Below are 25,912 nucleotides of genomic sequence, written 5' to 3'. Positions count from 1 at the left end.
TAGGTGCAACTTCCACTTTTAAAACAACTAGTTCATCAATAAGTAAGAGGCAAAAATATACTCCCACTTCATCAATAAGTTCATTTACTAAATTTATTTTTTTATTTACAAAGCAAGATTTTCTCATTCAAGTGATTACTTTGACTCGGAGGAAATGAATACTTTTGATATTTTAGCATGGTAGAGATATGAAAAAAATTATCTTTCTTGCTACATGGAAATGGATACTTTTAATATTTTAGTCTTGTCTTAATGCAGGTAATAGGGTGTTGGATGATAAGAGAAGTTGCACGAATGATGAAAGTATGGAGATGTACATATGTTTGGAAGATTGGTTGGATGTTGATGATTGATTGTATGATAAAGGACGGCATGACATTTCACTTGATGTTTCAGTAGAAATAGAGGATGATCAGGGTCAAGGAGATGTATGTGGAATTTGAAGAAAAATGTTGAAGTCAATATTTTTTTGTATAGTCAATAATTGTATTGCATTTTTAAAATTATTGTAAATTTTGTTTTTCAATTTTATTTTAATTATTTGTTATTTTTTCAAAAATGTAATTTTTTATTGTCAATCTATAATTTTATTATATTGTTTTTATATTTTAATCCATTTTCCATATTTCATTCATCCATTGACCATTGTATTGATCAAATTCAAATGAAATAAAATTCCTATTTTTTTTCAAGTTGTTGTCTATTTTGTATTTTGTTAAGTGTTTTTTCAAAATTTTGTTATTTTTTAATTTTCTTATTTGTTCCCAAAGTTAAATATTTTACTTAGCAAAGAAAAAAAAAAAAAGACTAGCCTGGCTTGGCCCAGGCCCAAGGCCAAGACCGTAGCCCAGCGTGACACGGCTTAGGCCTACGACACAACTTACAGACCACCTGACCAAGGCCATGGCACGGTACAGGCCCACATGCGCTGTGCCGGGCGGACCCCCAAAGTATCCCAGAGAGGAAAAGCACAGTTGGATTTATACTTCTACCCCTATAATGTGTTGGTTCAAAAAGTGAAAGGTTGCGAACTCGTAGTGATTTTCCAGCGAGTTCAAACGCACAAGATTTCGGTCGAAAGTGTTATTCCGTCTTCATGCTTATTACACATCTTTATTTATTTACTTTTGTTTTTGAAATTCCTGTTGCATACCTGCAGCAACCGCAAACGGCGCATGAAGACTATTGTAAAATTCAAGCAAACTTTGTAAAGGGAAGAGAAGAAGCGAACTTTGCGGCTATAAATACTTCGCAAATGCTCACTGTCTCTGTATATTCTTCGCATCTATAGATCTCCATAGATCCATATCTGAGTGCCCCAAGCGTTCTATTTCTCTCTTTCTTCGAGTTCCTTGGACCAGATCGAAGAATTCTCCCTGTTTTGGCGCGCTAATTCCTCGAATCGTATCGGAGTTTGGTAAGTTCAGCTACCCAGGTATTCAAATCTCGTCGGATAGTAGCGGTTCCAGTGGTTTTGGTTTTTGAATTGGGCTGGGAATGCTGAATTGAGAGTTTTCTTTTTCTTTTTTCACCTGAGTACTGTTTTTTGAAATTTGATTGAATTCGAGGTCGTTTGGGTGGTTAAGGTGTCCGAATCTCTGGAGATCAATTAATTTGATGGACTAGGAAAGATCCCGGTCGTGTATCTGCAGTATATGACTTTGTCGATTTGATCGTGTGGTTTCAAGCAGTTTTTATTTTTTTTTGGGATTCCATGACTATATGAATTGCAAATCATAGATTTGTTGATTTGATGACAAGATCTGGTTAGGTTTTGATTATGGAAGTGAAGGAAAGTTTCAATTTTGCTGGTCGTTGACTTGAATTTGGTGTGGCTTGCTGTATATTTAGTTGTATGAAGTTATGATAGTATCCGTATTTTTTTTTTGAAACTTATAGTTATCCAATTCAAACAATCTGATTCTATAAGAATTTATTCGATGAAGTATAAATATTGTTGCCTGTGGGGTTCTTTCCAATGATGAGTGGTTTGAACTTTTGACAATAGGTTTTCTTTGATGGTTCTATCTACTACAAGATGTGTCTGGGGCCGACAATGATAATACTGATGCTTCAATTGGTCCACCTTTGCGTATTGTAGATAAAGTTATAATTCTTGGTGATAATTCGGGAATTAAGCTAATAGCTAATGAAGAACGGGATGATAGAATGCAGTGTCTGCCACTCTAAATTGGTTTCTCCAACTTCAAAAACCGTGTCAAGAGCATATGATCGGCACAGGAGCAAGTTATCATCTAAGTACCGAGCCCTCAATGTCCTTTTGGTTGTTGGGGATTGCATCTTGGTCGGTCTACAGGTGATTTGGCATATTCTAATATGGTCTTATGATTCATGATTCTTGTTACAGATAACAGTGGAGCCATGATAGAGATGAATTCATCTTCTGTTAGATTCTGCATTTTCTTTGGGAAGGAACAATATGGTGCCAAGATTCACCATTAAATATTCAGCTTACTTGGTTCTAGGCAGCTTCTTGAGCTGCTTCTAGTGACTCAATGGGTTGCCTTGTAATTTTTTGTTAATATTTGATCATTTAAGTTTTAGCTTCTTAACTTTGCTTGTCATTTTGGCAAGTCCAAATGGCTCGAGAATGACATTAGTCACGATGTTGGCATTATTCTATAAGCATATTGATATAAAAAGAAACTGTTCTAGAAAATTAACAGACTTGTCTAGTATTATGGTTGCTGATTAACTTGAATTACTTCTGGATTTTTTAATGCTTCAAAGTACCTAATGTGGTCTTGTCTTTCTTGTGCAGCCTATTTTGGTTTTTATGTCTAAGGTGGATGGAAGTTTCAAGTTTAGTCCCATCAGTGTTAACTTTTTAACAGAGGTTGCAAAGGTTCTATTTGCAATTATTATGCTCTTGTTCCAGGTAGCTTGAATGTCCTTCAGGAATAGTTTGATAAAATGTGGTTATCATGCTTTAGTTTACATGATTTTGGTTTGTAAGCAAGTCTAATGTTTCTATTGCTGTACAGCTAAAAGTTCCCCTTATTTGGAGAAGTTATATGATTTTAGATGAAGTTAAATTGGTTTTTTTTCATAAGTGAATTTTATTTATCTATATTGTAATCAGAACAGATATAACCAGTATAAGTACCCATAAGAGAGGTGCAACCTCTCCCATCACAAATTTAACAATAACTGTTTACAATTGAGCTCAATACAATCAGTCCATGTTCACCCCTTAATTGGCAAAAGCATTGGTCATCCTCCTCACCCACTGTATACTGAGTGTCATATTTTTTGTTATCCATTTGAGTTTCTGCATTCCTTCCTATAGCACCAAATCACATATTCCGGATCTTTCAGCCACCCCACTATGAACTTAGAATCACCTTTAATCATCAACTTTTCTATATTCAGCTCATTTGCAAGATGAATTCCTTGCAGCACTGCATACAATTCAACTCTAGTAGAGTCCCCCACTCCCACTGGTCTAGAGAGTAGGGCAATGACATGTCCATCCTTGTATTGTAGGCAAATCATATTCAGCAGTATACCTTGATTTAACTTAATTAAGAAATCAGAAAAATAAAGTAGAAGAAGAGAAGGAGAATGTAGAAGAGAAGAAGTGTGTTATTGCAACTGATGTCTGGTGGCCCAGGGAATGTATTGTTGCGATAGATGTCTGAGATCATAGTGGGGGTTGGTAGGGAAGAAGACTGGTGGTAGAGAACAAAATCACTGCTCGAATGGACTTAAACTGATCTTACAGGTTAAATAATTACAGGGTAATGGTAATGAAGAGGTGAGATCTCTTGTGAGCCAGAGCAGAGATGCACCAACAAGGGGCTTATGTGTTTCTCAAGTGGCCTTACCCAGTACAAATCCTCTGGGAATTGGAAACTTAGGGTTGGATTCCAATCCAGGTCCTATTGACCCCAATTTTCAATCTTGAACCAACTCTCCTTGCATGTGTATCATTCAGTGACAGATATTGAACAATCTCAACCATTGCCTGGGTCTTGCCAAGAAGATGAGAGGGTGGGGTAGAGGGGGAAGGGTGAGTAGGGAGGACTTGAAGAAAGGGAACAAGGGGAGAGGATTTGGAAGATGATTTGCAAGTTTTTTGAGGATCTTAAGTGAAAGGAAGGATATGTTGAAAATGCTAATGACATTACTAAAGATGATGGGATTGAAATTGAAGGAAGTGGAGAATGTTAAAGTTTGCTCGAGGAACGGGAGAAGGAAAGAAAAAGATGTTGGAGGTGGAGAATTAAAATCTGATGTGGAGGGTGATTTAGAATTTAGTGGAAGGTGGGGGGGGGGGAGAGGTCAAAATAGAGAGTCCAGTTTTGGCTTGGGTTGGTTTGTTTACTTAGTTGTTGTAGAGATGATGGCTGAATGGTCCATAGTTCATTATTGTTTATTTATTTCTGTTTATGATTTATATTTGTGATTAGTGGGCCTTAGTTATGGGTCTGTTTTATTTCTTTTATTATTGTTTCTAGTGCTGGCTGCTCTATTAAGGGTATTCATGTAATTGTGTTCTTTTTACAATTAAAGAATAAAATATAATAGTGGGGGACAGGAGAGAGGTTCAATTGACTCCCTTCCTTCCCTTTTCTTCTGTCTTCTTCTTCGATTGTATGTCTTTTCCACCTTCTACAATCTTCTTTTCTGCTTTATTTCTGATTATTGTATGTGGGATTTACATCTTGGTATTAGAGCAGAGTTCCTACCTTCTTCCTTTTTTCCTTTTCAATCCCATATACACAGGTTGTATGGAGAGTTGATTGGTTGATTAATTAATAAGTATTCAGCCTAATTAGAGGAGGTTTTTGGAGAAGATTGCAGTGCTTGTTTGGGGCCCAAGGTAGGTTCTTGGAGAGTTTCTTGAAAACCCTAGCTAGCTGGAGAGTTTTTAAATTGAGGGGTATAGAGGGAATTTGGAAGTGGCGCTTGGGGCTGGAATAGAAGTTTTTTGAGTATCTTTGAGATCAACCCAAGTTGGAGAGATTTGTGGAGCCTCTAATAAGAGCGACTAGACTTTCTCCCTCTTCTCCCAGGTGCTAGGTCTGGTGAAATCCTATTTTTGGCTAGTTGAAAAGAAGTTTTGGCCTTAGGAGGTAGTGAGTCTTGACTAGTAAGACCCTATATTTCCGTTTGGCCAATGAAGCAAACTAGAGGTGAGATGAAACAACCTATAGACTCCAAGTTTGGCCCAAGAGGGTTTGTGGAGACTGTTTGGGGCAATAACCTCAGTGAGGTTAGATAAGACTAATTATCTAGCATAGTCTCAGCCAATTAAGATTCATGTCTACAGTAGAGGGAAATGGGGGTACATCACTAGGAGTAAGAAGCAACCTAAGGAGGATGGCCCTGCCTATGAAAGGTGGATGTAGGAGCATTATAAAATTGTAGGCTAGTTATTGAATTCCATGTAGCCTCATATTAACCAACATTATTTGTCAATGGAGACTACAAAGGAGGTGTGGGACAGTGTCACAAAGACTTAGTTTTAGAAGTTGAATGTTGTTAGGGCTTACAAGCTGAAGAATGATGTGAATAATTTAAGACAGGGGGAGAAGCCTATGGTAGGAGATTGACTTAATGGAGATTGTTGTGTGGAGGTGTACTAAGGATGCTGAGACTCATAGGAAGCTAGTTGAGAGGAATTGGGTTTTTGAGTTGTTTATAGGATTTGTGAATAAACCCTAGTTGATTCTAGGTCAGAGTAGAGAAGAAGAAAGAAGAAAGAAAAGAGAAAGAAGAAGAAGGAGAGGAGAAGAGTGTTCGGCCAGACTAGAAGGGAGGATGTTCAAAAATCACTCTCCTAGCCGACCCACTTGACTTTTATTAATAAAACTTGAGCTACGAGAAAGACAATTTTGTCCCTCGTAGAAGATGGGACACATAACTTAAACTCAGATACAATAGACCTTTCACTTTTAATAAGATACACCAGAATGACCAAAATACCCCTGACTCGAATATTCTAACACTCCCCCTTAAGCTGGATAGTATATATCATATAGTCCCAGCTTGTTACAAATGTAATCTTTTCTTCCCCGAGACAATCCTTTTGTGAAGAGATCTGCTCACTGATTTCCTGAGCTCACATGAGATGTAGTTATTACCCCACTTATCACTTTCTCTCTCACAAAGTGACAATCCACCTCAATATGTTTAGTTCTTTCATGGAAGACAGGATTGGATGAGATGTGAATGGCAGATTGGTTATCACAGTATAGTTTTATGGGTTTGTCAATTGAGAAACCCATCTCCTATAGTAGGTTCTTCAGCCATACTAGTTCACATGTGGTATGGGTCATAGCCCTGTACTCTGCTTCCGCACTACTTCTTGCCACCACTGTTAGCTTCTTGCTCTTCCAAGTTACAAGATTGCCACCCAGGAAGGTACAATACCCTGTGGTTGACCTCCTGTCTGATATAGAGCCAGCCTAATCAGCATTTGTGTACCCTACTATCTCAAGAGTACCTCCCTTTTGGTATAACAAACCACGACCTGGAGCACCCTTTAGGTACCTAACAATTCTCAAAACAGCTTCCCAATCAGGAACCCGGGGGTGTTGCATAAACTGACTCACCACACTCACAACAAATGATATATTTGGTCGGGTAATGGTCAGGTAGTTCAACTTTCCCACCAACCTTCTGTATCTTCCAGGATCATCAAAATCTTCACCTGCATCCACACTTAACTTGGCATTGAGTTCCATAGGAGTCTCTGTTGGTTTAGCACCTAACAACCCTGTTTCTTCTAGTAGATCAAGAACATATTTCCCTTGACATAGGTTGATCCTCTGTTTTGACCTCACAATCTCTATTCCTTAGAAATACTTTAGCTTCCTCAGATCTTTCGTATTGAAGTGGTCCTGTAAGAATTTTTTCAGCCTATCAATTCCATTACTGTCACTTCCAGTTATGACAATATCATCCACATACACAGCTAGCAAGAATTTTCCATCTTTTGAGTTATAGCTGAACACAGAATGATCAACCTGACACTGTTTCATCCCAAAGGCCTTCACCACTTCATTGAACCTGCCGAACCATGCACAAGGAGATTGTTTCAGTCCATAGATTGCCTTTTTGAGCCTGCACACCTTACCAGCCTCCCCCTGAGCAACAAACCCTGGTGGTTGCTCCATATACACCTCCTCAACAAGATCACCATGTAGGAAGGCTTTTTTGATGTCAAGTTGTACGAGAGGCCAATCATACATAGTAGCCAATGAGATCAACACCCGAATTGAACCAATTTTAGCCATAGGAGAGAATGTCTCCATATAGTCCACACCATATAACTGAGAATAGCCCTTGGCCACTAACCGTGCCTTCAATCGTTCCACACTGCCCTCAGGAAGATACTTCACTGAATAGACCCATTTACACCCAACAATGTGTTTACCAGGAGGAAGGGTGGTGAGTTCCCACGTATGATTATGTTGTAGAGCAGAGAGTTCTTCTTCCATGGCTTGCCGCCACCCTGGGGAGGTAAGGGCTTCCTGTATAGTCTTGGGAATGGGAACCGATGAGAGTAATGATATAAACTTGCAATGAGAAGTAGAAAGGTGAGTAGTGGAAACATAGTCTGAAATGGGATGAGAAGTACAAGTACGTTTACCTTTCCGCAGAGCAATAGGGAGATGAAGATCTGAGGGAGAAGGAGCAGTAGCAGGATCTGTCGACAGGTGCTGAAGTGGAGGAGACGAAGCAGTTCTGCGGGTATACATTGAGTAATTGGCGGCCTCTCTGTAGTAACAGGCATATGATGTGCTTCTGTAGTAGGAATGGGAGCTATGGGAATGGGGTCCACAACCGGATCAGGAAGAGGAACCACAGAGGGAGAAGAAGAGACACCGACATCTGAGAAAAAAGGAACTGATTCAAAGAAGGTGACATCAGGGCACACAAACGATTTATGAAACTTAGGGTTATAACACTTGTACCATTTCTGAGTCCTTGAGTAGCCAAGAAAAATACACTTCGTAGCTCGAGCATCTAGCTTGTCTACTCCAGGCCCCAAGTGTTGAACAAAACAAACACAGCCAAAGACTCTTGGGGTGAGAGGAAAGAGAGACAAAGTGGGAAACAACACAGAGAAAGGGGATTGACTTCCAAGGATTGACATGAGCATCCGATTTATCAGAAAACAGGATGTAAGAACAGCATCACTCCAAAAATGCTTTGGGACATGCATATTGATCATCAAGGACCGAGCAGTTTCAAGAAAATGTCTATTTTTCCGTTTAGCTACACCGTTTTGTTGCGGGGTGTAGGCACAAGAAGTTTGATGAATTATTCCATGATGTTCTAGGTATTGCTGAAATGGTGAGGAGATGTATTTTTTGGCATTATCTGAGCGAAGTATTTTCATATGAACACCAAATTGAGTGCATATTTCAGCATGAAATTTCTGAAAAATAGAGAACAATTCACTACGGTCTTTCATAAGATAGATCCATGTCATCTTTGAAAAGTCATCAACAAAGATTACAAAATACTTAAACCCATTGTATGACACCACTTTAACTGGACCCTATACATCAGAATGAACTAAAGCAAAAGGACTTGAGACACGACTATCAATTCTTGGACTAAATGAGACTCGATGATGTTTTCCCAATTGACATGACTCACAATCTAATGATGAAAGATGACTCAAGGAAGGAACTAGCAACTTCCAAGCCTTGAGAGAGGGATGACCAAATCTGCAGTGCCATTGGAGAGGAGTAAGAGATGACTGAAAAGCCACTGGGGGGCCACCACCATCATGGTAATACAAACCACCTGCTTCATGCCCTCCACCAATCTTCGTCCCCGTCTTGATATCCTGAAACACACAAGAAGGATAGAAGGTTACAGAACAATTAAGGGACTTGGTTAATATGCTAACAGACGTAAGGTTAAAAGGGAACTTAGGAACATATAAAACAGATGCTAAAGACAATGAGGAGAGGTCAACATCACCAACACCACAAATAGGAGATGTAGAACCATTAGCAAGTGTAACTGTCTGAGATGTGGAGGTGCTAGAAAGGGAAGAAAATACATCAAGAGTCCCAGACATATGGTCCGAGGCTCCAGAATCAATGATCTAGGGTGAGGCTTTGGAAGCTAAACAAGTCATACTTGAATGGGCAAGTGTACCTGTGTTCTGCTGAGATGTTTGAAGGAACTGCTCATATATTGCCCGTGGTACACTCACCATTTCCTGCCCGGAAGCACAAGTGGGTGTGGAGGGGGTTGGGGCAGTTTGTTGGCTTTCAGTAATTGTGCTACTACTCTTAGATGTAACATGGTTAGCCCAAGTGTTGGGTGGACCACACAAATCATAGCATAAATTAACTGTGTGCCCCTCTAAGCCACAATGTGTACATCTTCTCTGAGCATTACCCCTTCCTTTTCCACAGCTTCCCCCTGACTCTCGGCCTCTAGTCCGGCCACTAGCCCAGTTAAACATGTGTCCACCACGGATGCTTGCAGGGCCACTGCTGCCACTACCACTTCTACTTCCACGACCACTCCCTTTAGTCACTACCAAACCAGATCTATCAGAGAAGGAAGAATGTTCCACCGGCCCAATGGATGTCCTCTTAAGACGGGTAAAAACTTCTTCAAGTGAGGGGAGAGCTGATCCTCCCAATATCTGTGCTCTGATAGGCTCATACTCAACCTTCAAGCCCACAAGAAACCTAGTCACATCAAGCTGTTCACGTTGTTGTTGTTGGATCTGGACATTTGTTGTTAGAGGGCGATACACATTTAGCTCATTGCGGATGTTCCTCAAACTTGCATAATACTCTTCTAAGCTTTGACTTCCTTGCTTCAAATTGAAGTACTCTTGGTATAACTGATATACCCTAGTTGTGTTGTCTTGTTCAGAGTACAACTTTTTAGCATGATCCCCGATCTCTTTGGCTGTATCTAGGAACATGAAGTTCACACAAATCTTTGGTTCCATGCTGTTCCAAAGCCATGTCATTATCTGTGCATCATCTTGTTCCCAATCACTGAACCCAGGAGAATTAGAGGAAGGTTTCTCCTTCCTCACATGTTTTACTTTCCTCTTGGCCTTCAAGAACACCTCCATAGATTTTGCCCATGGTACATAGTTCTCACCATTCAACTTGATGGATGTCATTTGAACACTTAGATAATCTAAAGAAAGCATGATGCCTGTTTTGTTGTCATTCTCAACTACAGTTGAAGCCATCTCAATTATTTCACCTTTGAATATACACCACAGTCTCACACTCATCACAAGACTTATCTCACTTATGATACCACCAACCCACTTTCTTCAACTACACATTACACAATACACTCTAAAGCTGAAATCATTCGGTCAACACATCAAACACTTGGACTACACACAGCAGGACCATTTACCATCAACACACCACTACTGAAATTACTCAGTCATTTCATCGAACACTTGTTCTTCATACTGCAGAACTGATTACACACAAGGTCTAGGGGTTCACTTTTAAGCATTTAGAATCATAGATATGTCAGCCACCACAACACAATCAACACCACACCACTGCTGTCATGGACATCAGCAGTCTACTACTCTTCTTTCAGCACAAATGCGAGCAAGAAAACAAAAAAAAAACATGACTGATATGTGTATCAGTTTCACCCAGCACCACAACAACTAACTTTTGAAGCACAAAAATAATCAGCATTCGCAGTCCATTTCTGAACACACGACAGCAGTGTCCATACCTGTATACGTCCAGCCCTCTTCGTACACTGAATAGAGGGTCTAGTATACCACTTCAACGACCACCACAACACCGGCCAGAGACCTTCTCACCTCTAGGCCCTCAAAACAGCAACTCCTTTTCAGCCCTTTATCGAGTTTTCAATCAGGTCAGCTGTAGGATGATGAAACCTACTGTGAAGCTGGCGGCGAACCCAGGAAGAAGACAGCAGCAAGAAAAACACGAGACCTTAATGCTCTGATACCATGTGAATAAACCCTAGTTGATTCTAGGTCAGAGTAGAGAAGAAGAAAGAATAAAGAAAAGAGAAAGAAGAAGAAGGAGAGAAGAATGTTCGGCCAGACTAGAAGAGAGGATGTTCAAAAATCACTCTCCTAGCCGACCCACTTGACTTTAATTCATAAAACTTGAGTTACAAGAAAGACAATTTTGTCCCTCATAGAAGATGGGACACAACTTAAACTCAGATACAATAGACCTTTCACTTTCAATAAGATACACCAGAATGACCAAAATACCCCTGACTCGAGCATTCTAACAAAACTCAATCCTGAGTATGGTATTGGTAGACGAAACATTCTAACAAGGGACGAAGTGGCCTTATCTCAATCTTACGCCATGGTTAGCAATGAGGAGAGTAGGAGGCAGGTGTAGGTTGTAGAAGTCTCAGTTGATCATTTTGCCAATGTTGGGATGAAGCCAAGGGCTACCATTGAGAGGACAGATTTAGTATGTGAGTACTGCAAGAAACCTAAGCACGCAAAGGATACTTGTTGGAAGCTACGACCAGAGCTTATACCTCTTAAATTCAAGAACAATAATATTGGTAAGAAGAATGGGATTGGGAAAGGTGGAAATGCTAATGTAGCCCACCTCTTCTGAGGTTGAAAAACGTTTCAGTGAAGAAAAATTAGTGGGAGAACAGCTTGCAGCTGCTAAGAGTAGGGTATGAGAAGTATGGCTGACTCATTGACCACTTAGAGTCTACTACTACAACTACTACCTCCTCAAGAAATAGTTCCACTTTTGCCTATTCCCATTCAGGTATTTGTGCCTTTGTGAATCATGCTTCTATCTCAGTTAATCGTAGGATCCTTTTGATAATTGACTCTAGTGCCTCTAACTATATGACTAGTGTGTCTCATTGATTTTCTACTTACCAGGTTTTATTTGATCGAGGCAAGATCTCTCTTCCTGATGGCTCTCTTGCTAGGGAAACATCAGAGCTTTAGATACCCTTACTTTATCTTCAGTTCTTCATGTTCCTAAACTTAATATATACTTAATTTGACAAAATCCTTGAATCGTAGTGTAGCCTTTCCTTTCTTAATGTCTTTTTCAGGACATGTAATCTCGGAAGGTGATTGGGAGTGGCCAAGAGGTGAATGGGATATACTTGTTGAATATACCTGAACAAAGTCAAGTATCACCTCAGAGAGTAACTTTTGGTTCTAATGTGTTTAGGAGGCGTTTGATAAATCTGAAAAATTAAAAAGATATTAAGTGTCTGAACTTTGAAAAGAGGCATAGATGCTTTTCTACTTTTTAGAGGCTCTGAATAGATAGGGTTGTTTGTGTTGGATCAACCCTTCGACATTTGAAATTCCCTGATTTTACTGTTTTACCCCTGAAATAGACTATTTAGTAATTTTTGAGTTCAATTTGTATTATTTCATAAAAAATAATTTATTAAATTCAAAATAATATTGAAAAATATGAGTATATTATAAAAAGTAAAAAATAATTTATTAAAACAAGAATAAAATTAAAAAATACATATAAATTTATAAATTAAAAATAAATTATTAAGAGTTAAAATAATAATGAAAATAGTAATAAAGTCCATAAAGCAATGAAAAAAAATTTAATAATTATCAAATTAATATCTTAAAACTATTAAAATATTTAATAATTAATTATTAATAAAAATTAAAATAATTAATAATTAGTACAAATATAATTTATAAAAATTAAAATGAATTTATTAAAATAAGAAGAAAATTATTAAAAAAATATTTAATAATTAGAATAGATAGGACTGCCATTGCTGAGAGTTGCATTGGTGGTGTCGGGAAAGACAAGAGGGAGTTTGAGAGAGGTGGGGGGGGAAGGAAGGGAAGGAGAGAAGAGAGAATGATAAGTCGGGATGCTCTATTCATAACAACTGGTTCGGGGGAGAGAAATTACAGAGATGTATGCTGTCGTTGGTTGATTCAAAATCGCCACTGCAACAAGTTGCAGTGGTGGAAGAGACTGAGTGGTGGTTGAGGATGTTGCCGAGAGAAAGAGAGGAGAGGAAATGGAGGGAGAGGGAGAGGGGGAGAGAGAGAGAATAGGGAGAGAAATTATAGAGAGGGATGTTGTCGCTAGTTGATTCAAAATCGCCGCTGTAACTCGTTGCAACAGTGGAAGAGGCCGACTGGCGGAAGAGGCCGCTAGTTAATTCAAAGTCCTCCTCCTCTCCCAGTTCTCCCATTCCTCATCCTCCATTTGCTAGTCCTTTAGTTTTCACTACTCATCCTATTATTTAGAGGTGGTACCAAAGACAAAGCTTATGACATGAGTAGGTTGTTCTCCATTCTACAGTTGAGCCTTAGACACTCCTAGCTCCTGAAGAGAGGATAGTTCCTTTACGACCTGCCTTAGCATCTTCTTTCCCAGATTTAGACCGACCTATAGCTGTGAGAAAGGGTAAGAGAAAATGTACAACGTCCAAGTACCTTCTTACAACTTCTTGTCACCATCCTATTACTCTTTCCTAGCCTCTATTTCCCCTCAGCCTATACCCAAATCAATATAGAGGCCTTGTCTAAGCCAGAATGGAGGGAGGCTATTAGAACTAAAATAGAAACGCTTCGCAAAAATAATACATGGGATATTGCAGATTTGCCTAATGGGAAGGAACCAGTGGGATGTAAGTGGTTGTTCACCATCAAGTATCATGCTGATGATACCATTGAGAGGTATAAGGCCTAATTATTTTCCAAGGGTTATAGTCGAGTGTGTGGAGTTGATTCTATGGGGATCTTCTTACCAGTTGTCAAAATGACCTCAATGAGAGATCTTTTTGTCCTTGGCAGTAAGTTCTGATTGGCTGTTATATTAGTTTGATGTTAAGAACACCTTCTTAAGTGGGGAGTTGACTGAAGTATGTCACTTCCTCCAGGCATGCATGGTAAGGAAATGCGGAGCAAGGTGTGCAAAAATTGAAGAAATCCCTTTATGGCCTCAAGCAATCCCCTCGAGCCTGGTTTAACAGATTCTAGGCTGCACTTGTTGAGTTTGGTTACACTTAGATGCAATTTGACCATTCCTTATTTATTAAGAGGAGAGGTACTATGGTTGCTTTTCTTTTTGTTTATGTTGATGATATTGTGGTTAAAGACAATGATACAAAGGAATAAGCACTCAAGAACTTCCTTAATTCAGAATTTGAAATTAAGGATTTAAGGGGGTTGAGATATTTCTTGGGAATTGAAGTTGCAAGGTCCAAAAATGGTATCTTCATCTCCCAATGGAAGTGTGTGTTAGATTTTTTTACTAAGACTAGGAAACTTGGTGCCAAACCTGCCTCTACACCTTTTGATGCCAACCACAAGCTCTCGCTAATGATGGTGAGCTCTTGGTAAGATAGGGGAGTGTTCCAACGACTTTTGGGGAAGTTACTATATCTTTATATGACATGGCCAAATATTTCATTATGCTATTAGTGTGATTAGTTAGTTTATGCATGCCCCTAGAGTCACACATATGGTTGCAGAACAGGTTTTGTGTTACTTTAAGGGGATTTCAGGAAAGAGTATTCTCTTCGCTAGGCATCGACACATGAAGCTAGAGGCTTATACAGATGCCGGTTGGGCTGGTAGTATTGAAGATAGAAGATCTACATCTGGTTACCATGTTATGGTAGCGAGGAACATTGTCTCATGGTGACGTAAGAAGTAGTTTGTAGTAACTAGATCTTCAGTTGAGGCAAAGTATAGGGCCATGGCCCATGGAGTTTCAAAGTTGTTATGGCTCAGGTCACTTCTAGAGCAGATGGGTATTGCATATGATAATCCTTTAATGTTGTATTGTGATAACCGGGCTGCAATTAACATGGCTCACAATCTAGTTCAGCATGATAGGAAAAAATACATTGAAGTAGACCATCATTTTATAAAAGAAAGAGTGGCTTCTAAAGAAGTTTGTCTTCCTTTCATTGCCTCAGAGCAACATCTAGCAAATGTTTTGACCAAGGGTGTCCCTAAGGCAAAGTTACAACACTATGTAAGCAAGCTGGGCATGATTGATATCTATGCTCAGCTTCATGCCTAGCTTGAGTGGGAGTGTAGAGATGATGGGCTGAACGGGCCATAGTTCATCATTGTTTATTTATTTCTATTTATGCTTTATACCTGTGATTAGTGGGCTTGTTTTATTTCTTTTATTATTGTTTCTAGTGCTGGCTACCCTCTTAAGGGTATTGTTATGGACGCATTCGTTGGGAGGAAGTACCATCGCCGACAGCAGCAGTAACGTGGGACCCTTATCAGATTATCTAGCTAGCCACAGTTCATCTTACCTTATCTTTATCTTATCTACTTTCTTATCTTACTCTTATCTTATTTGTTCCAATATGGATTAGTATAGAATCTGATTTATCTTAGGGAGTTTTTATCCTTCTTGAGTAGGGAGTATTATCTATCTTATCTGTAAGTAGTTTAATTATCAAGGAGTCTCCCTACAAGGAGGACTCTTACCTCTTGTAATATCCTATTTAAGGAGCTGAGATTATTGAATAAAGATATCAAAAAAAATTTAATCAAGGAAGAGAGTAAAAGGAGAGTTCGGTGATCTCTTGGACAAATCACCCTTTAGGACGCCAAGATAGGTTCGGCTAGGAAGGGGAGGAACAAGGGAAAGCAAGAGGTTTTTCCCGTGGTCCGACCCGTGACGAGATCCTATTCCCGGGCCCATAACATCTTGGTATCAGAGCCTAACGTCATGGGAGATCTGGAGTAGCTGTCGTCTAGGGTCCATGAACTGGAGCACAGGCTCGTGGAGAACAACGTGGAGGTTTGTGAAGTCCAAGACGATGTCCGGGAGCTGCGATGCTTGCTGGAATCGTATTTCTCTAACAGGGAGAGGAGCTCTGAAGGGACTACCACCACCAACAGCCGCCGACCAGATTGGATGGAGTCGTTCGGCGAATAGCAGACTACCGCCCCGGCAGCCGCGGTTGTTCCTAAGTATAGTCGGCTGGAGTTCTCGTCTTACAACGACACCGGAGATCCGCTGGGGTGGCTATACCGTTGTGAACAGTTCTTTTGCAATCAGCGCACGAAAGACAGAGACAAGGTCAGCCTGGCCGCTTTCCACCTAACGGAGGAGGTGCAACTCTGGTTCTACCGACTGGAGCAGGTGGAACCCGGACTCAGTTGGGGTCAATTCAAATCCTACTGCCTCCTCAGGTTTGGACCCCCGTTGACGAGCAACCCGCTAGGTGAATTGATCAACCTCAAGCAAACAGGAACCATGGCTGAATACCAACACCAATTTCAAACCCTCCTTGCTAGGGCAGCCTCGGTACGACCAGATCAGCAGGTAGATATGTTCACCGCAGGGTTAGCAGAACCCCTGAGGGTGGACGTGGAGATGCAACACCCTCCCAACCTGGTCACAGCCATGAACCGAGCTTGTGCCTTCGAACGTAAGCTACATCTCAGCCGCGGGACCTTCAGTGTGGGTCGGCCGCCGATGTCATGGGCACCCTCGAAGTCAACAGGGGTGTCCCCTTCTTCAGCAACCAGCAGGGAACATAGACTTCATCCAGGTAACGTTCCCAGGTCGGCATCAAGCATGGGAAACAGCATGGCGGCACCACCCATTAAACGGTTGTCTAGAGCTGAGATGGCAGAGCGCAGGGCAAGGGGGCAGTGCTTCAATTGCGATGATCTATATTCAGCGGGGCACAGATGCAAGAGGCTATTCTGCCTTTTGGTGGACGAACAAGAGGAGGACGAGGATGAACTCATAGCATTAGAACCCGAGATCTCTCTTCACGCGATTATCGGGATAAAGACCTCACAAACCATGCAATTGCGGGCGCAGGTAGCAGGGAAACCAGTACACATCCTTGTTGACTCGGGAAGCATGCACAATTTTGTAAGCGAGCAAGCTGCCCTCTAGTTAGAATTACCTATGGAAATCAGGCCACAACTGCTGGTAGCTATAGCGAATGGAGAGAGGGTTCACAATCCCAGAATCTGCAAGAACATCCAAATATAGGTCGAGTCAGAATCCTTCTCTACTGATCTATTCGTGCTATCCTTAGATGAATTTGATATAGTTTTGGGAGTTAAATGGTTGATCACCCTAGGCCCAATCCCGTGGGATTTTAGCGCCCTAACAATGACATTCCACTTGGATGGAAAACAAGTTACTTGGCAGGGAACCAGAGTAAAGGCAAAAACGCAGTTGCATACACTGCAGGGCGAAACAATGCACATAGCGGATATGGAAAGACTCCTCACTGATTTCTCAGATGTATTCCAAGAACCCAAGGGACTTCCACCCTCCCGAGCTTGCAATCATCGGATCCCTCTGTAGCAGGATCAGAACCCGTCGTCGTCCGGCCTTATCGCTACCCACATCTGCAGAAGGACGAGATAGAGAAGCAGTGTACGAACATGATGAAGCAAGGAATCATTCGTCTTAGCCGCTCTCCCTTCTCCTCGCCGGTTCTATTGGTGCCAAAGCAAGATGGGACTTGTAGATTTTGTGTGGATTACAGAGAGCTCAATAACTGGACCATCAAGGATAAATTCCCTATCCTCGTTGTAGATGAGCTGCTGGATGAACTCCATGGAGCCCAGTACTTCTCGAAATTAGACCTACGGTCAGGATATTTTCAGGTCCGGATGGCTCCCGAGGATGTGGAGAAAACTGCCTTCAGAACGCATCATGGTTACTTTGAATTTCTAGTTATGCCGTTCGGTCTCACCAATGCCCCATCCACATTCCAGTCTCTGGTGAGCGAGGTATTTCAATCCTACCTCCGCAGATTTGTCTTAGTGTTCTCTGACAACATCTTAGTTTACAGTAAGTCATGGATAGAACACGTACATCATCTACGGACTGTTTTTGAACTCCTGCGACAACACAAGCTCTTCCTTAAGCGGTCCAAATGCTCTTTTGGGGAGCGCCGGGTTCTTTACTTAGGGCATGTAATCAGTGGGCAAGGTGTCACAATGGATGGCTCCAAGATTCAAGCAGTCAAGGAATGGCCCAAGCCCCAATCCGCCAAGGCTCTCCGCGGGTTCCTAGGTCTAACGGGTTACTACTGCAAGTTTGTACAAAATTACAGACTTTTGGCTGCCTCATTAACCAAAATGCTAAAGAAAAATGCCTTCCATTGGGACGATGCAGCTGATGCAGCCTTTGCGAGTTTAAGGGAAGCTCTCTCCTCCACGCCAGTTCTACAGTTTCCAAATTTTGACCTCGAATTCATAGTCGAATGCGATGCAACGGGTATGGGTAATGGAGCTGTATTGCAGCAACGGGGACACCCGATCACCTTCTTCAGCCGCAAACTAGCTGACCGACATCTAAAATTACCCGCCTACGAGCGCGAACTGATTGGGTTAGCTAAGGCAGTGCAACATTGGAGGCCATACTTATGGGGAAGATCCTTCGTCGTCAAGACTGATCACAACAGCCTCAAATATTTGTTGGAACAGTGGCTTACCACTTCGCCTCAACAACATTGGGTTAGCAAACTACTTGGTTTTGATTTCCGGGTAGACTACAAGGCGGGATCCTTAAATCGTGCCGTAGATGCCTTGTCTAGACTAGACAAAGATACTATGCTCCTTTGTGCAATTTCACACCCCCGAGTCACCCTGTTGGAAGACATCAGGAACACACTTTCACAATCATCGGAGTGGAAGGACCTTGTTTAGAAAATACAGTCCGGGACAACCGACTCAAATTGGTCCATTCATGACGGGCTAGTGTTTTACAAAGGACGTATATACTTTTCGACCGATTCTTCCTTAATTCCCTTCGTCATCTCTGGTATACATAACTCCACCCATGAGGGCATTCAGAAGACACTGCATCGCGTCCAAGCTGATTTCCATTGGCCAGGTATGAAAACTTCTATTCGGGACTTCATCCATAACTGCTCCATGTGCCAACAACACAAATGGGAGAACCTACACCCAGTTGGCCTTCTTCAGCCCCTCTCAATTCCAACACAAATCTGGGCTGATATATCCATGGATTTCATCAAGGACCTACCCAAGGTGGGCGGAAAATCAGTTCTATTCGTGGTGGTGGATCGCTTTTCTATGTATGCCCACGTTTACAGTGCTGTTTCAGTCGCCCACGTTTTCTTTACACATTTTCCATTTACATGGGCTACCAGAATCCATCATCAGCGACAGGGACCCTGTTTTTACTAGTGCCTTTTGGAAGGAACTGTTTCGGTTGCATGGTACAACCTTAGCTTTTTCCTCTGCCTACGATCCTCAGACAAATGGCCAAACAGAGGTAGTGAACCGTACAATCGAGATGTACCTCCGTTGTTTTGTTGGGGACCAACCACGCCGGTGGGTTGATTGGCTTCCCTGGGCCGAATATTGTTATAACACGGCCTATCATTCGTCCCTCGGCATGACACCCTTCCGAGTCGTCTATGGCCGGGATCCTCCTCGCTTGTTATCATACGAGCCCGATTCAACTCGATTGGATGAGATTGATCGTTCCCTCCAAGAGCGCGATGCCCTCCTAGCTGAAGTTTCTCTCCGCTTGCAACAAGCGCAATTACGCATGAAGCATGCCTATGACCAACATCGACGAGAACTAACTCTTGAACCAGGTCAGTTTGTGTGGTTGAAGCTCCAGCCCTATCGGCAAGGTTCCTTGGGACACCGGGCTGCCCCTAAATTAGCTCCTAAATTTTATGGACCCTAAAAGGTATTACGGCGGATCGGCCCAGTTGCATATCAGCTTGAACTGTCGGAGCACAACAGAATCCATGATATTTTTCACGTTTCCTTGCTCAAGCCATTTACGGGTCATCCCTCGGATCAAGTACCCCCCCACCGCCCCTGAAAGGCGGCAAACTCATCCCCCAACCTCGGGCTTTAGTTCGATCTAGAATCAATCGGGGTGTTCTCGAGGTCCTAGTGGAATGGGACAGCTTACCATCAGTCGAAGCCACCTGGATTCCCTTGACTGAACTCCAAGACACCTATCCGGATCTCGAGCTTGAGGACAAGCTCATAGTCCAGGAGGGGAGTAATGTTATGGATGCATTCGTTGGGAGGAAGTACCGTCGCCGACAGCAGCAGTAACGTGGGACCCTCATCAGATTATCTAGCTAGCCACAGTTCATCTTACCTTATCTTTATCTTATATGCTTTCTTATCTTACTCTTATCTTATCTGTTCCAATAAGGATTAGTATAGAATCTGATTTATCTTAGGGAGTTTTTATCCTTCTTTAGTAGGGAGTCTTATCTAGGAGTCTTATCTATCTTATCTGTAAGCAGTTTAGTTATCAAGGAGTCTCCCTACAAAGAGGACTCTTACCTCTTGTAATCTCCTATTTAAGGAGCTGAGATTATTGAATAAAGATATAAAAAAAAATTCAGTCAAGGAAAAAGGAGAGTTCGGTGATCTATTGGACAAATCACCCTTTAGGACGCCAAGATAGGTTCGGCTAGGAAGGGGAGGAACAAGGGAAAACAAGAGGTTTTTCCCGTGGACCGACCCGTGACGAGATCCTATTCCCGGGCCCATAACAGGTATTCATTTAATTTTGTCCTTTTTACAATTAAAGAATAAAATACAATAGTGGGGAACTGGAGAGAGGTTTGATTGACTCTCTTCCTTCCCTTTTCTTCCATGTTCTTCATCCATTGTTTCTCTCTCCCATCTTCTTCAATCTTCTCCTTTTTCTGTTTTATTTCAAATTATTGCAGGTGGAATTTACATATGTTGTTATGAAGATTTTTAACTTTAATGTTAGAGGATTGTGTAGTGTTAGGAAGAAGCGGGTGATAAAGGATCTCTTGTGAAGGGAGTGACTAGACAGTGATATTGCAGGAAATTAAACTCGCAGATATGGATAGAAGGTGGATGAGGAGTGTGTGGAGCTCTAGTGGTATTAGTTGGACTGTAGCACCTTCTTGGGGTGCCTTAGGGGGAATGTTCACAATGTGGAGAAATGAAGTGGTGGAATCTATAGAAGAACTAATTGGCTGTTTCTCTCAATTTCATTAAAATATTAAAATGTAGGGGATGGCTTTACTTGGGTCTTGACAAATATCTATGGGCCTAACAATTATAGAGAAAGAAAGGATTTGTTGGAGGAACTCTTTGACATTAGGGGATTATGGGATGATCCCTAGTGTCTAGGGGAGATTTCTACTAGCATGAGGAAGTTCAATGAGTTAGTATACTCCTGTGAGCTAAAAGAGATTATGCTTCAATGGAATTTGTTCACTTGGTCTAATTTATAGGCTTCCCCTACTTGTTTGAAGTTAGATAGATTTATGTTTGGCACTGAGTAGGAAGAGTATTGGGAGGGTTGGTGGCTAGGGCATTGCCAAGGGTTACCTTTGATCACTGCCCAATTAGTATTGGAATGGGGGACCTTCTGAGTTGCCCCACCCTTTTTAGGTTTGAAATTATGTGGCATACTCATCCAGACTTCATTCATAAGGTGGAAGAGTGGTGGAGAGAAGATATGAGAGTACATTGGAAAGGAGTAAGTTTCCATTGGAAAATAAACTTGGCTTATTACTAGTCATGTGGTTGGTTGCCCCAAAATCAATGATCCAATGGTTGGAAATGAGGTAGACACATGAAATGCAGAGGTATGGTTACCTGAAGTGGATAGATGTGAGGTAGACAGAGTGACTGAGCACTCTTCAAGTTGCCGGAGAGTCCTACCATACTCTTTCAACTGATCACGTAAGGTATTTAGCATCCCCTCCTTGGAGTTAGAGCCTGTGGAGATACTCTCTTGAGATGAGTCACCGTTTTCTTTTTTTTTTTTGATAAATGAGAGATTTTATTAGGGAAGAGGATAGAAACATATAACAATTACAAAAGATGCTTGGAGAGGCATGAGCTGTGACCTCTCCAACCCATCAAAAACTAAAAGAGATTACAACTGTGCCCAATACAACTCATCCCTAGTTGCCCCTTGCTTGGCTAAGCAATCAGCCATAGCATTAGTAGTTCTTCCCACCCATTGTGTTCTAGCATTCAAATTCCTTGTCAAACACTTAATTTTTTTAAGTTCATTCTTGAAATGCCAAACTACTGTCTCTGGGTTCTGTAACTACCCCATAACCACCTTGGAGTTTCCTTCTATTACTAGCTATTCCATCCTATCTGTACAGCAAATCTACCCCTTGCAGAGCAACAAGCAGTTCTGCCCTAGTGGAGCCCCCCTCACCTAATGGGCTTGAAAATAACAGAGTTACAGAGCCATTTTCATTCCTTATAACTCCTCCCATCCCAGAATAACCTGGATTGCTTTGACTGCTATCATCAAAATTTAACTTCATAAAACCTTTAGGTGGTGGTACCCAGGATAAAGTCCTTCACATCTTGTTGGCTTCTCTCCTTCTCTTGGACTATTCTGGCATTCCTTTCTTCCCACACTGTCCAAAGCAATGCTGCTTTTGCAACCCTCCACATTATTCTTCCTCCTTGTTGGCACCAAGCAAAGACAGAAGGGTAAAAAAGAAAGCTTACTTCTGCTGGCCTTTTCCACCTGCATCCAAAGATCAAGAATGGCCAATCCCACAAATCTGCTGTAACCGAATAAGAAATTAGTAAATGATAACAATCCTCACCATGGGATCTACAAAGAGTACACCAATTAGGTGAGATGCAAAGATAGGGCCTTCTCCTTTGTAGATTAGATTTCTTCCCATACTGCTGTGGTTCCTTAAAGGACTGGAAGTTCTTTGGCTTGTCCACAGGGTCCCAACATGTTTCTTTGGTATGTCAGGTTCTGCCACAATGAGAACATCTCAACTTATCTTTATCAACAGCCTCAGTCCTCTTCATAGCATCATTACCCTTCCTCCTCTCCTTAGATTGAACTAGGGTGTAAACTTCCTGAATTGATGGGAGCTCCTTTCTCCCTAATACCTGAACACGAATGAGTTCATAACTGGGATTAAGACCAGCCTAGAAAGCAAACACCCACTTCTGATTTATAAGTCTCTTATACTCCTATGCATTTGATTCATTCTTCCAGTCAACAGTCAGATAATAATCAAGCTCTTTCTACATTGAGGTGAGAGAAGAATAATATGATGACCAACTTTTCTCCTCCTGTTTACAAGTGGATTTTTTTTTTTGATTGGAAACGATAACTTCATTAGTATAACTTAAAAATAACTTTCCAGATTTAAGTACATCTGTCAACCCCTAAGTAGGTGTTGAGCCCCCAGTAATCTTTCTTACAAAACTGCCCAGAACATACTCTCCCTCACAGTCCCTTGTTTACAAGTGGATCACTACTTGAAGCTGATATGTATGAGCATAATGCCTTTGCTCGGAAAAGTAGCCTTAGCTTGATTCCATATCTCCTTTTCCATATCAGTTCACATGAAGTTCTTCCTCAGACTAGGGTGAATAGAGGTCACTAGCCAAGACATGATCAAGTAGTTGTCTTGGTCCCACTTACCACGAGCCAAACCAGCCTCCTTAGGTTGAGGGACATCACCGGACAAATACCCAAGCTTACCTCTTCAGCCCATGTATAATTCCACACTTTTTGATCACTCCAAATAATTGAGTCCATCAAGGACAGTGATAGCAACAATAAAACCCCAACTTTCAGCACCTAAACTGGTCATGTTTTGGCTTCCAGTAACTTCTGAGATAGTTGAATCTTCAGTAGGGATTGTCCTTACACATAATAAATGGTAATCACACTTGAAACTTGTACCAGAAAGGAGTAAAAAGCACCAACAACCACAAACCCCGATCTATTTATCTGTTAACAACACCTAAACCTGGCTGGAAGACACAAAACCAGCAGTAGAAACACCTTCAAGCACCACCAGCCAAAAAAAGGAAGGAGGGAACACCTCCATCCAACCCTCACAGTCTGTACACTGCTAAACAACTGATGTGCGGGGGGAAAGAACACTCCTCAAGCACCAAACACACCACAATACAGATTGCCAGGTCTGAAACTTGGTGTGAGATCCATAAAACAGGGCACAACACACAGACAAATGGATCTCAGATCTCAGCAACAGAAAAACACTGAGGAAACTCCTCCATGAACTCAAAAACTCATCATATGAAGGAATAAAACACCCCAAACATTAACCTTTTTGGTTCTACAACAAAAAGGAAAAGAAAGAATAGCAGAAAACACTTACTTGGTCGGATCTCTTTCAGTTTTTTGGAAATTCCAGTCAATTCTAGAGGAAATCTGAGTAGAAGAGAAGAAAGAGAGGCGCTTTTTGGTTCTACAACCAAAAGGAAAAGAAAGAATAGCAGAAAACACTTACTCGATCGGATCTCTTTCAGATTTTTGGAAATTCCTGTCAATTCTGGAGGAAATATGAGTAGAAGAGAAGAAAGAAAGGCGGATCCAAGCCTTGACTTCTATCAATCTTGCTCTGATTTCATCTTGAAGTAAAGAGAGAAAGAGAGAAGGAGAAACAGTAGATCAGAAGAAAGAATATTTGCTGGAAAAGTGTCAGTGGCAGCACCCTCACTGAATTATATGTGAGGGTGTTTAAAGAATAGAGAAAACTACAATAATTACAGCTTAACAAAGAAAAGACAATAATAACAGTCTAATAAGAACCTAACAGTGGTCCTAACAACATAACTAATTTACTTTTTCATTTTATGTATTCATTTTGTTTATGTACGTGTGATTTGGTGGTTGGGGTGGAATATAATTCCTGAATACCTGTACTAGGGTGACATATTGTGTTGGATACTTAATTTTTATTGTGAACTCCTTATTTGATGCCTTGTCAAGCTGTGTCCTTGTTGTATTTGGGTAACATGGGTGGCAGGGAATTTCCTAAGCTTCTTTGCTCTTTAGCTGGACACTGTTTAGGAGTGACTAAGGGAATTGAATAAAGATTCTTATTTTTTTTTGTCTCTTGATACACATGGCTGTGATGCTCATCTTATTATGGTTCTGCTTAATTCTGTAGGCTAGACGTCAGAAGGTAGGAGAGAAACCCCTTCTCTCAGTTTCTACATTTGTGCAGGTAAGAGTTCCCTGCCATTTTAGCAGGTTCATTTAGCTCTCTGTTGTTTGTATTTGAAGGTGTTATTGTCAAAAGTCTGATCTTGTATTTTCAGTGTGCTATCCTAGTGTGTTTAAGAAAGACAGGTTGAAAGGGAATAGCTAAATTTCTTTATTTCAGAAGTGTTCCAAAAAGCTTGTTTGACTAATGCAACAAAATAAAGCTTAAGCTAAGAGCCTTGAGATTCAATTTTAAGGCTATAAGACACATGCCTCATACCTTGAGTCTTGAGATGCCTTATGCCAAGAATATGTCATTCACATTTCACACATTTATTGAACTATTGAAGTGGGCTTCTCATCATAAACTCATGTTAAAGATCAATTCAAGCCTTCCATGTGTTTGTGGTTCATTTTAATATTAGGTTTTTAATACCCATTTGAGGAGCTTTCTAGTCTTGAGGTATGTGTAAGAATGGATTTAATTGTTTGAAGCTCTTAGTATCCCTCTTTGTATGATTCATCCATAGAAATGCAGTCCTTTTATGTATAATTTCATACTTGGCTAGGAAACTAGGAGGCACTTTCAAATGGGTTTGAAGATCAGCATACAGTTTTGCCAATACAATTGCCAAACATGGGGTAAACAGAGCTAATCTATTTTAGGGAACAATATCACAATGATTGATGTAATCAATAGGGGTTGTGGTTAGGAAGCACATTGGTAGCCTAACAACATAGCGAATCCAGCCCTTTGCTGAATATATTCTATTGTTTTGTACCCAAGCAATAAAATTTAATTGTTAACTGGAAAAAGGCGTTGCTTTTTCATTCTCATGATGGAAATGCAAGGAGTGGCAACCCAAGGTTGGAGTTTTTGTATCGTTGTTTGGTTGGGAGGTTCATCAACTCTGATCCTGATATCAGAGAAGTGGAGAATTATATGTCAA

The 25,912-nt window shown here is 41.0% G+C and overlaps 1 protein-coding gene across 27 annotated transcripts in view; it reads left to right on the top strand.

Moving 5' to 3' along the window:
* Nucleotides 1-1,123: 1,123 nt before the first annotated feature.
* Nucleotides 1,124-25,912, top strand: part of LOC148846038 (CMP-sialic acid transporter 4-like) — a 109,856-nt gene continuing 85,067 nt past the window's right edge. For 10 of the 27 annotated variants that reach the window (XR_016101758.1, XR_016101759.1, XM_088953034.1 and 7 more), the window contains exons 1-4: nt 1,134-1,417; nt 2,102-2,317; nt 2,783-2,899; nt 24,928-24,984. Coding sequence is in view for 21 of the 27 variants with exons in the window: in XM_088953034.1 (XP_088809160.1) it covers nt 2,150-2,317; nt 2,783-2,899; nt 24,928-24,984 (342 nt within the window). In the remaining 6 variants the exon portion in view is untranslated. Of the gene's footprint in view, nt 1,418-2,008; nt 2,318-2,782; nt 2,900-24,927; nt 24,985-25,912 lie in introns of all 27 variants that reach the window. The other 17 variants (XR_016101754.1, XR_016101755.1, XR_016101756.1 and 14 more) reach the window with 6 other exon arrangements.

Source organism: Nelumbo lutea, chromosome 7 (assembly GCF_056320005.1).
Source record: "Nelumbo lutea isolate HS-2025 chromosome 7, American lotus-T2T, whole genome shotgun sequence".
Classification (NCBI taxonomy): Eukaryota; Viridiplantae; Streptophyta; class Magnoliopsida; order Proteales; family Nelumbonaceae; genus Nelumbo; species Nelumbo lutea.
The sequence above is the reverse complement of the archived record's forward strand: the minus strand, read 5'-3'. Positions and strand labels throughout refer to the sequence as shown.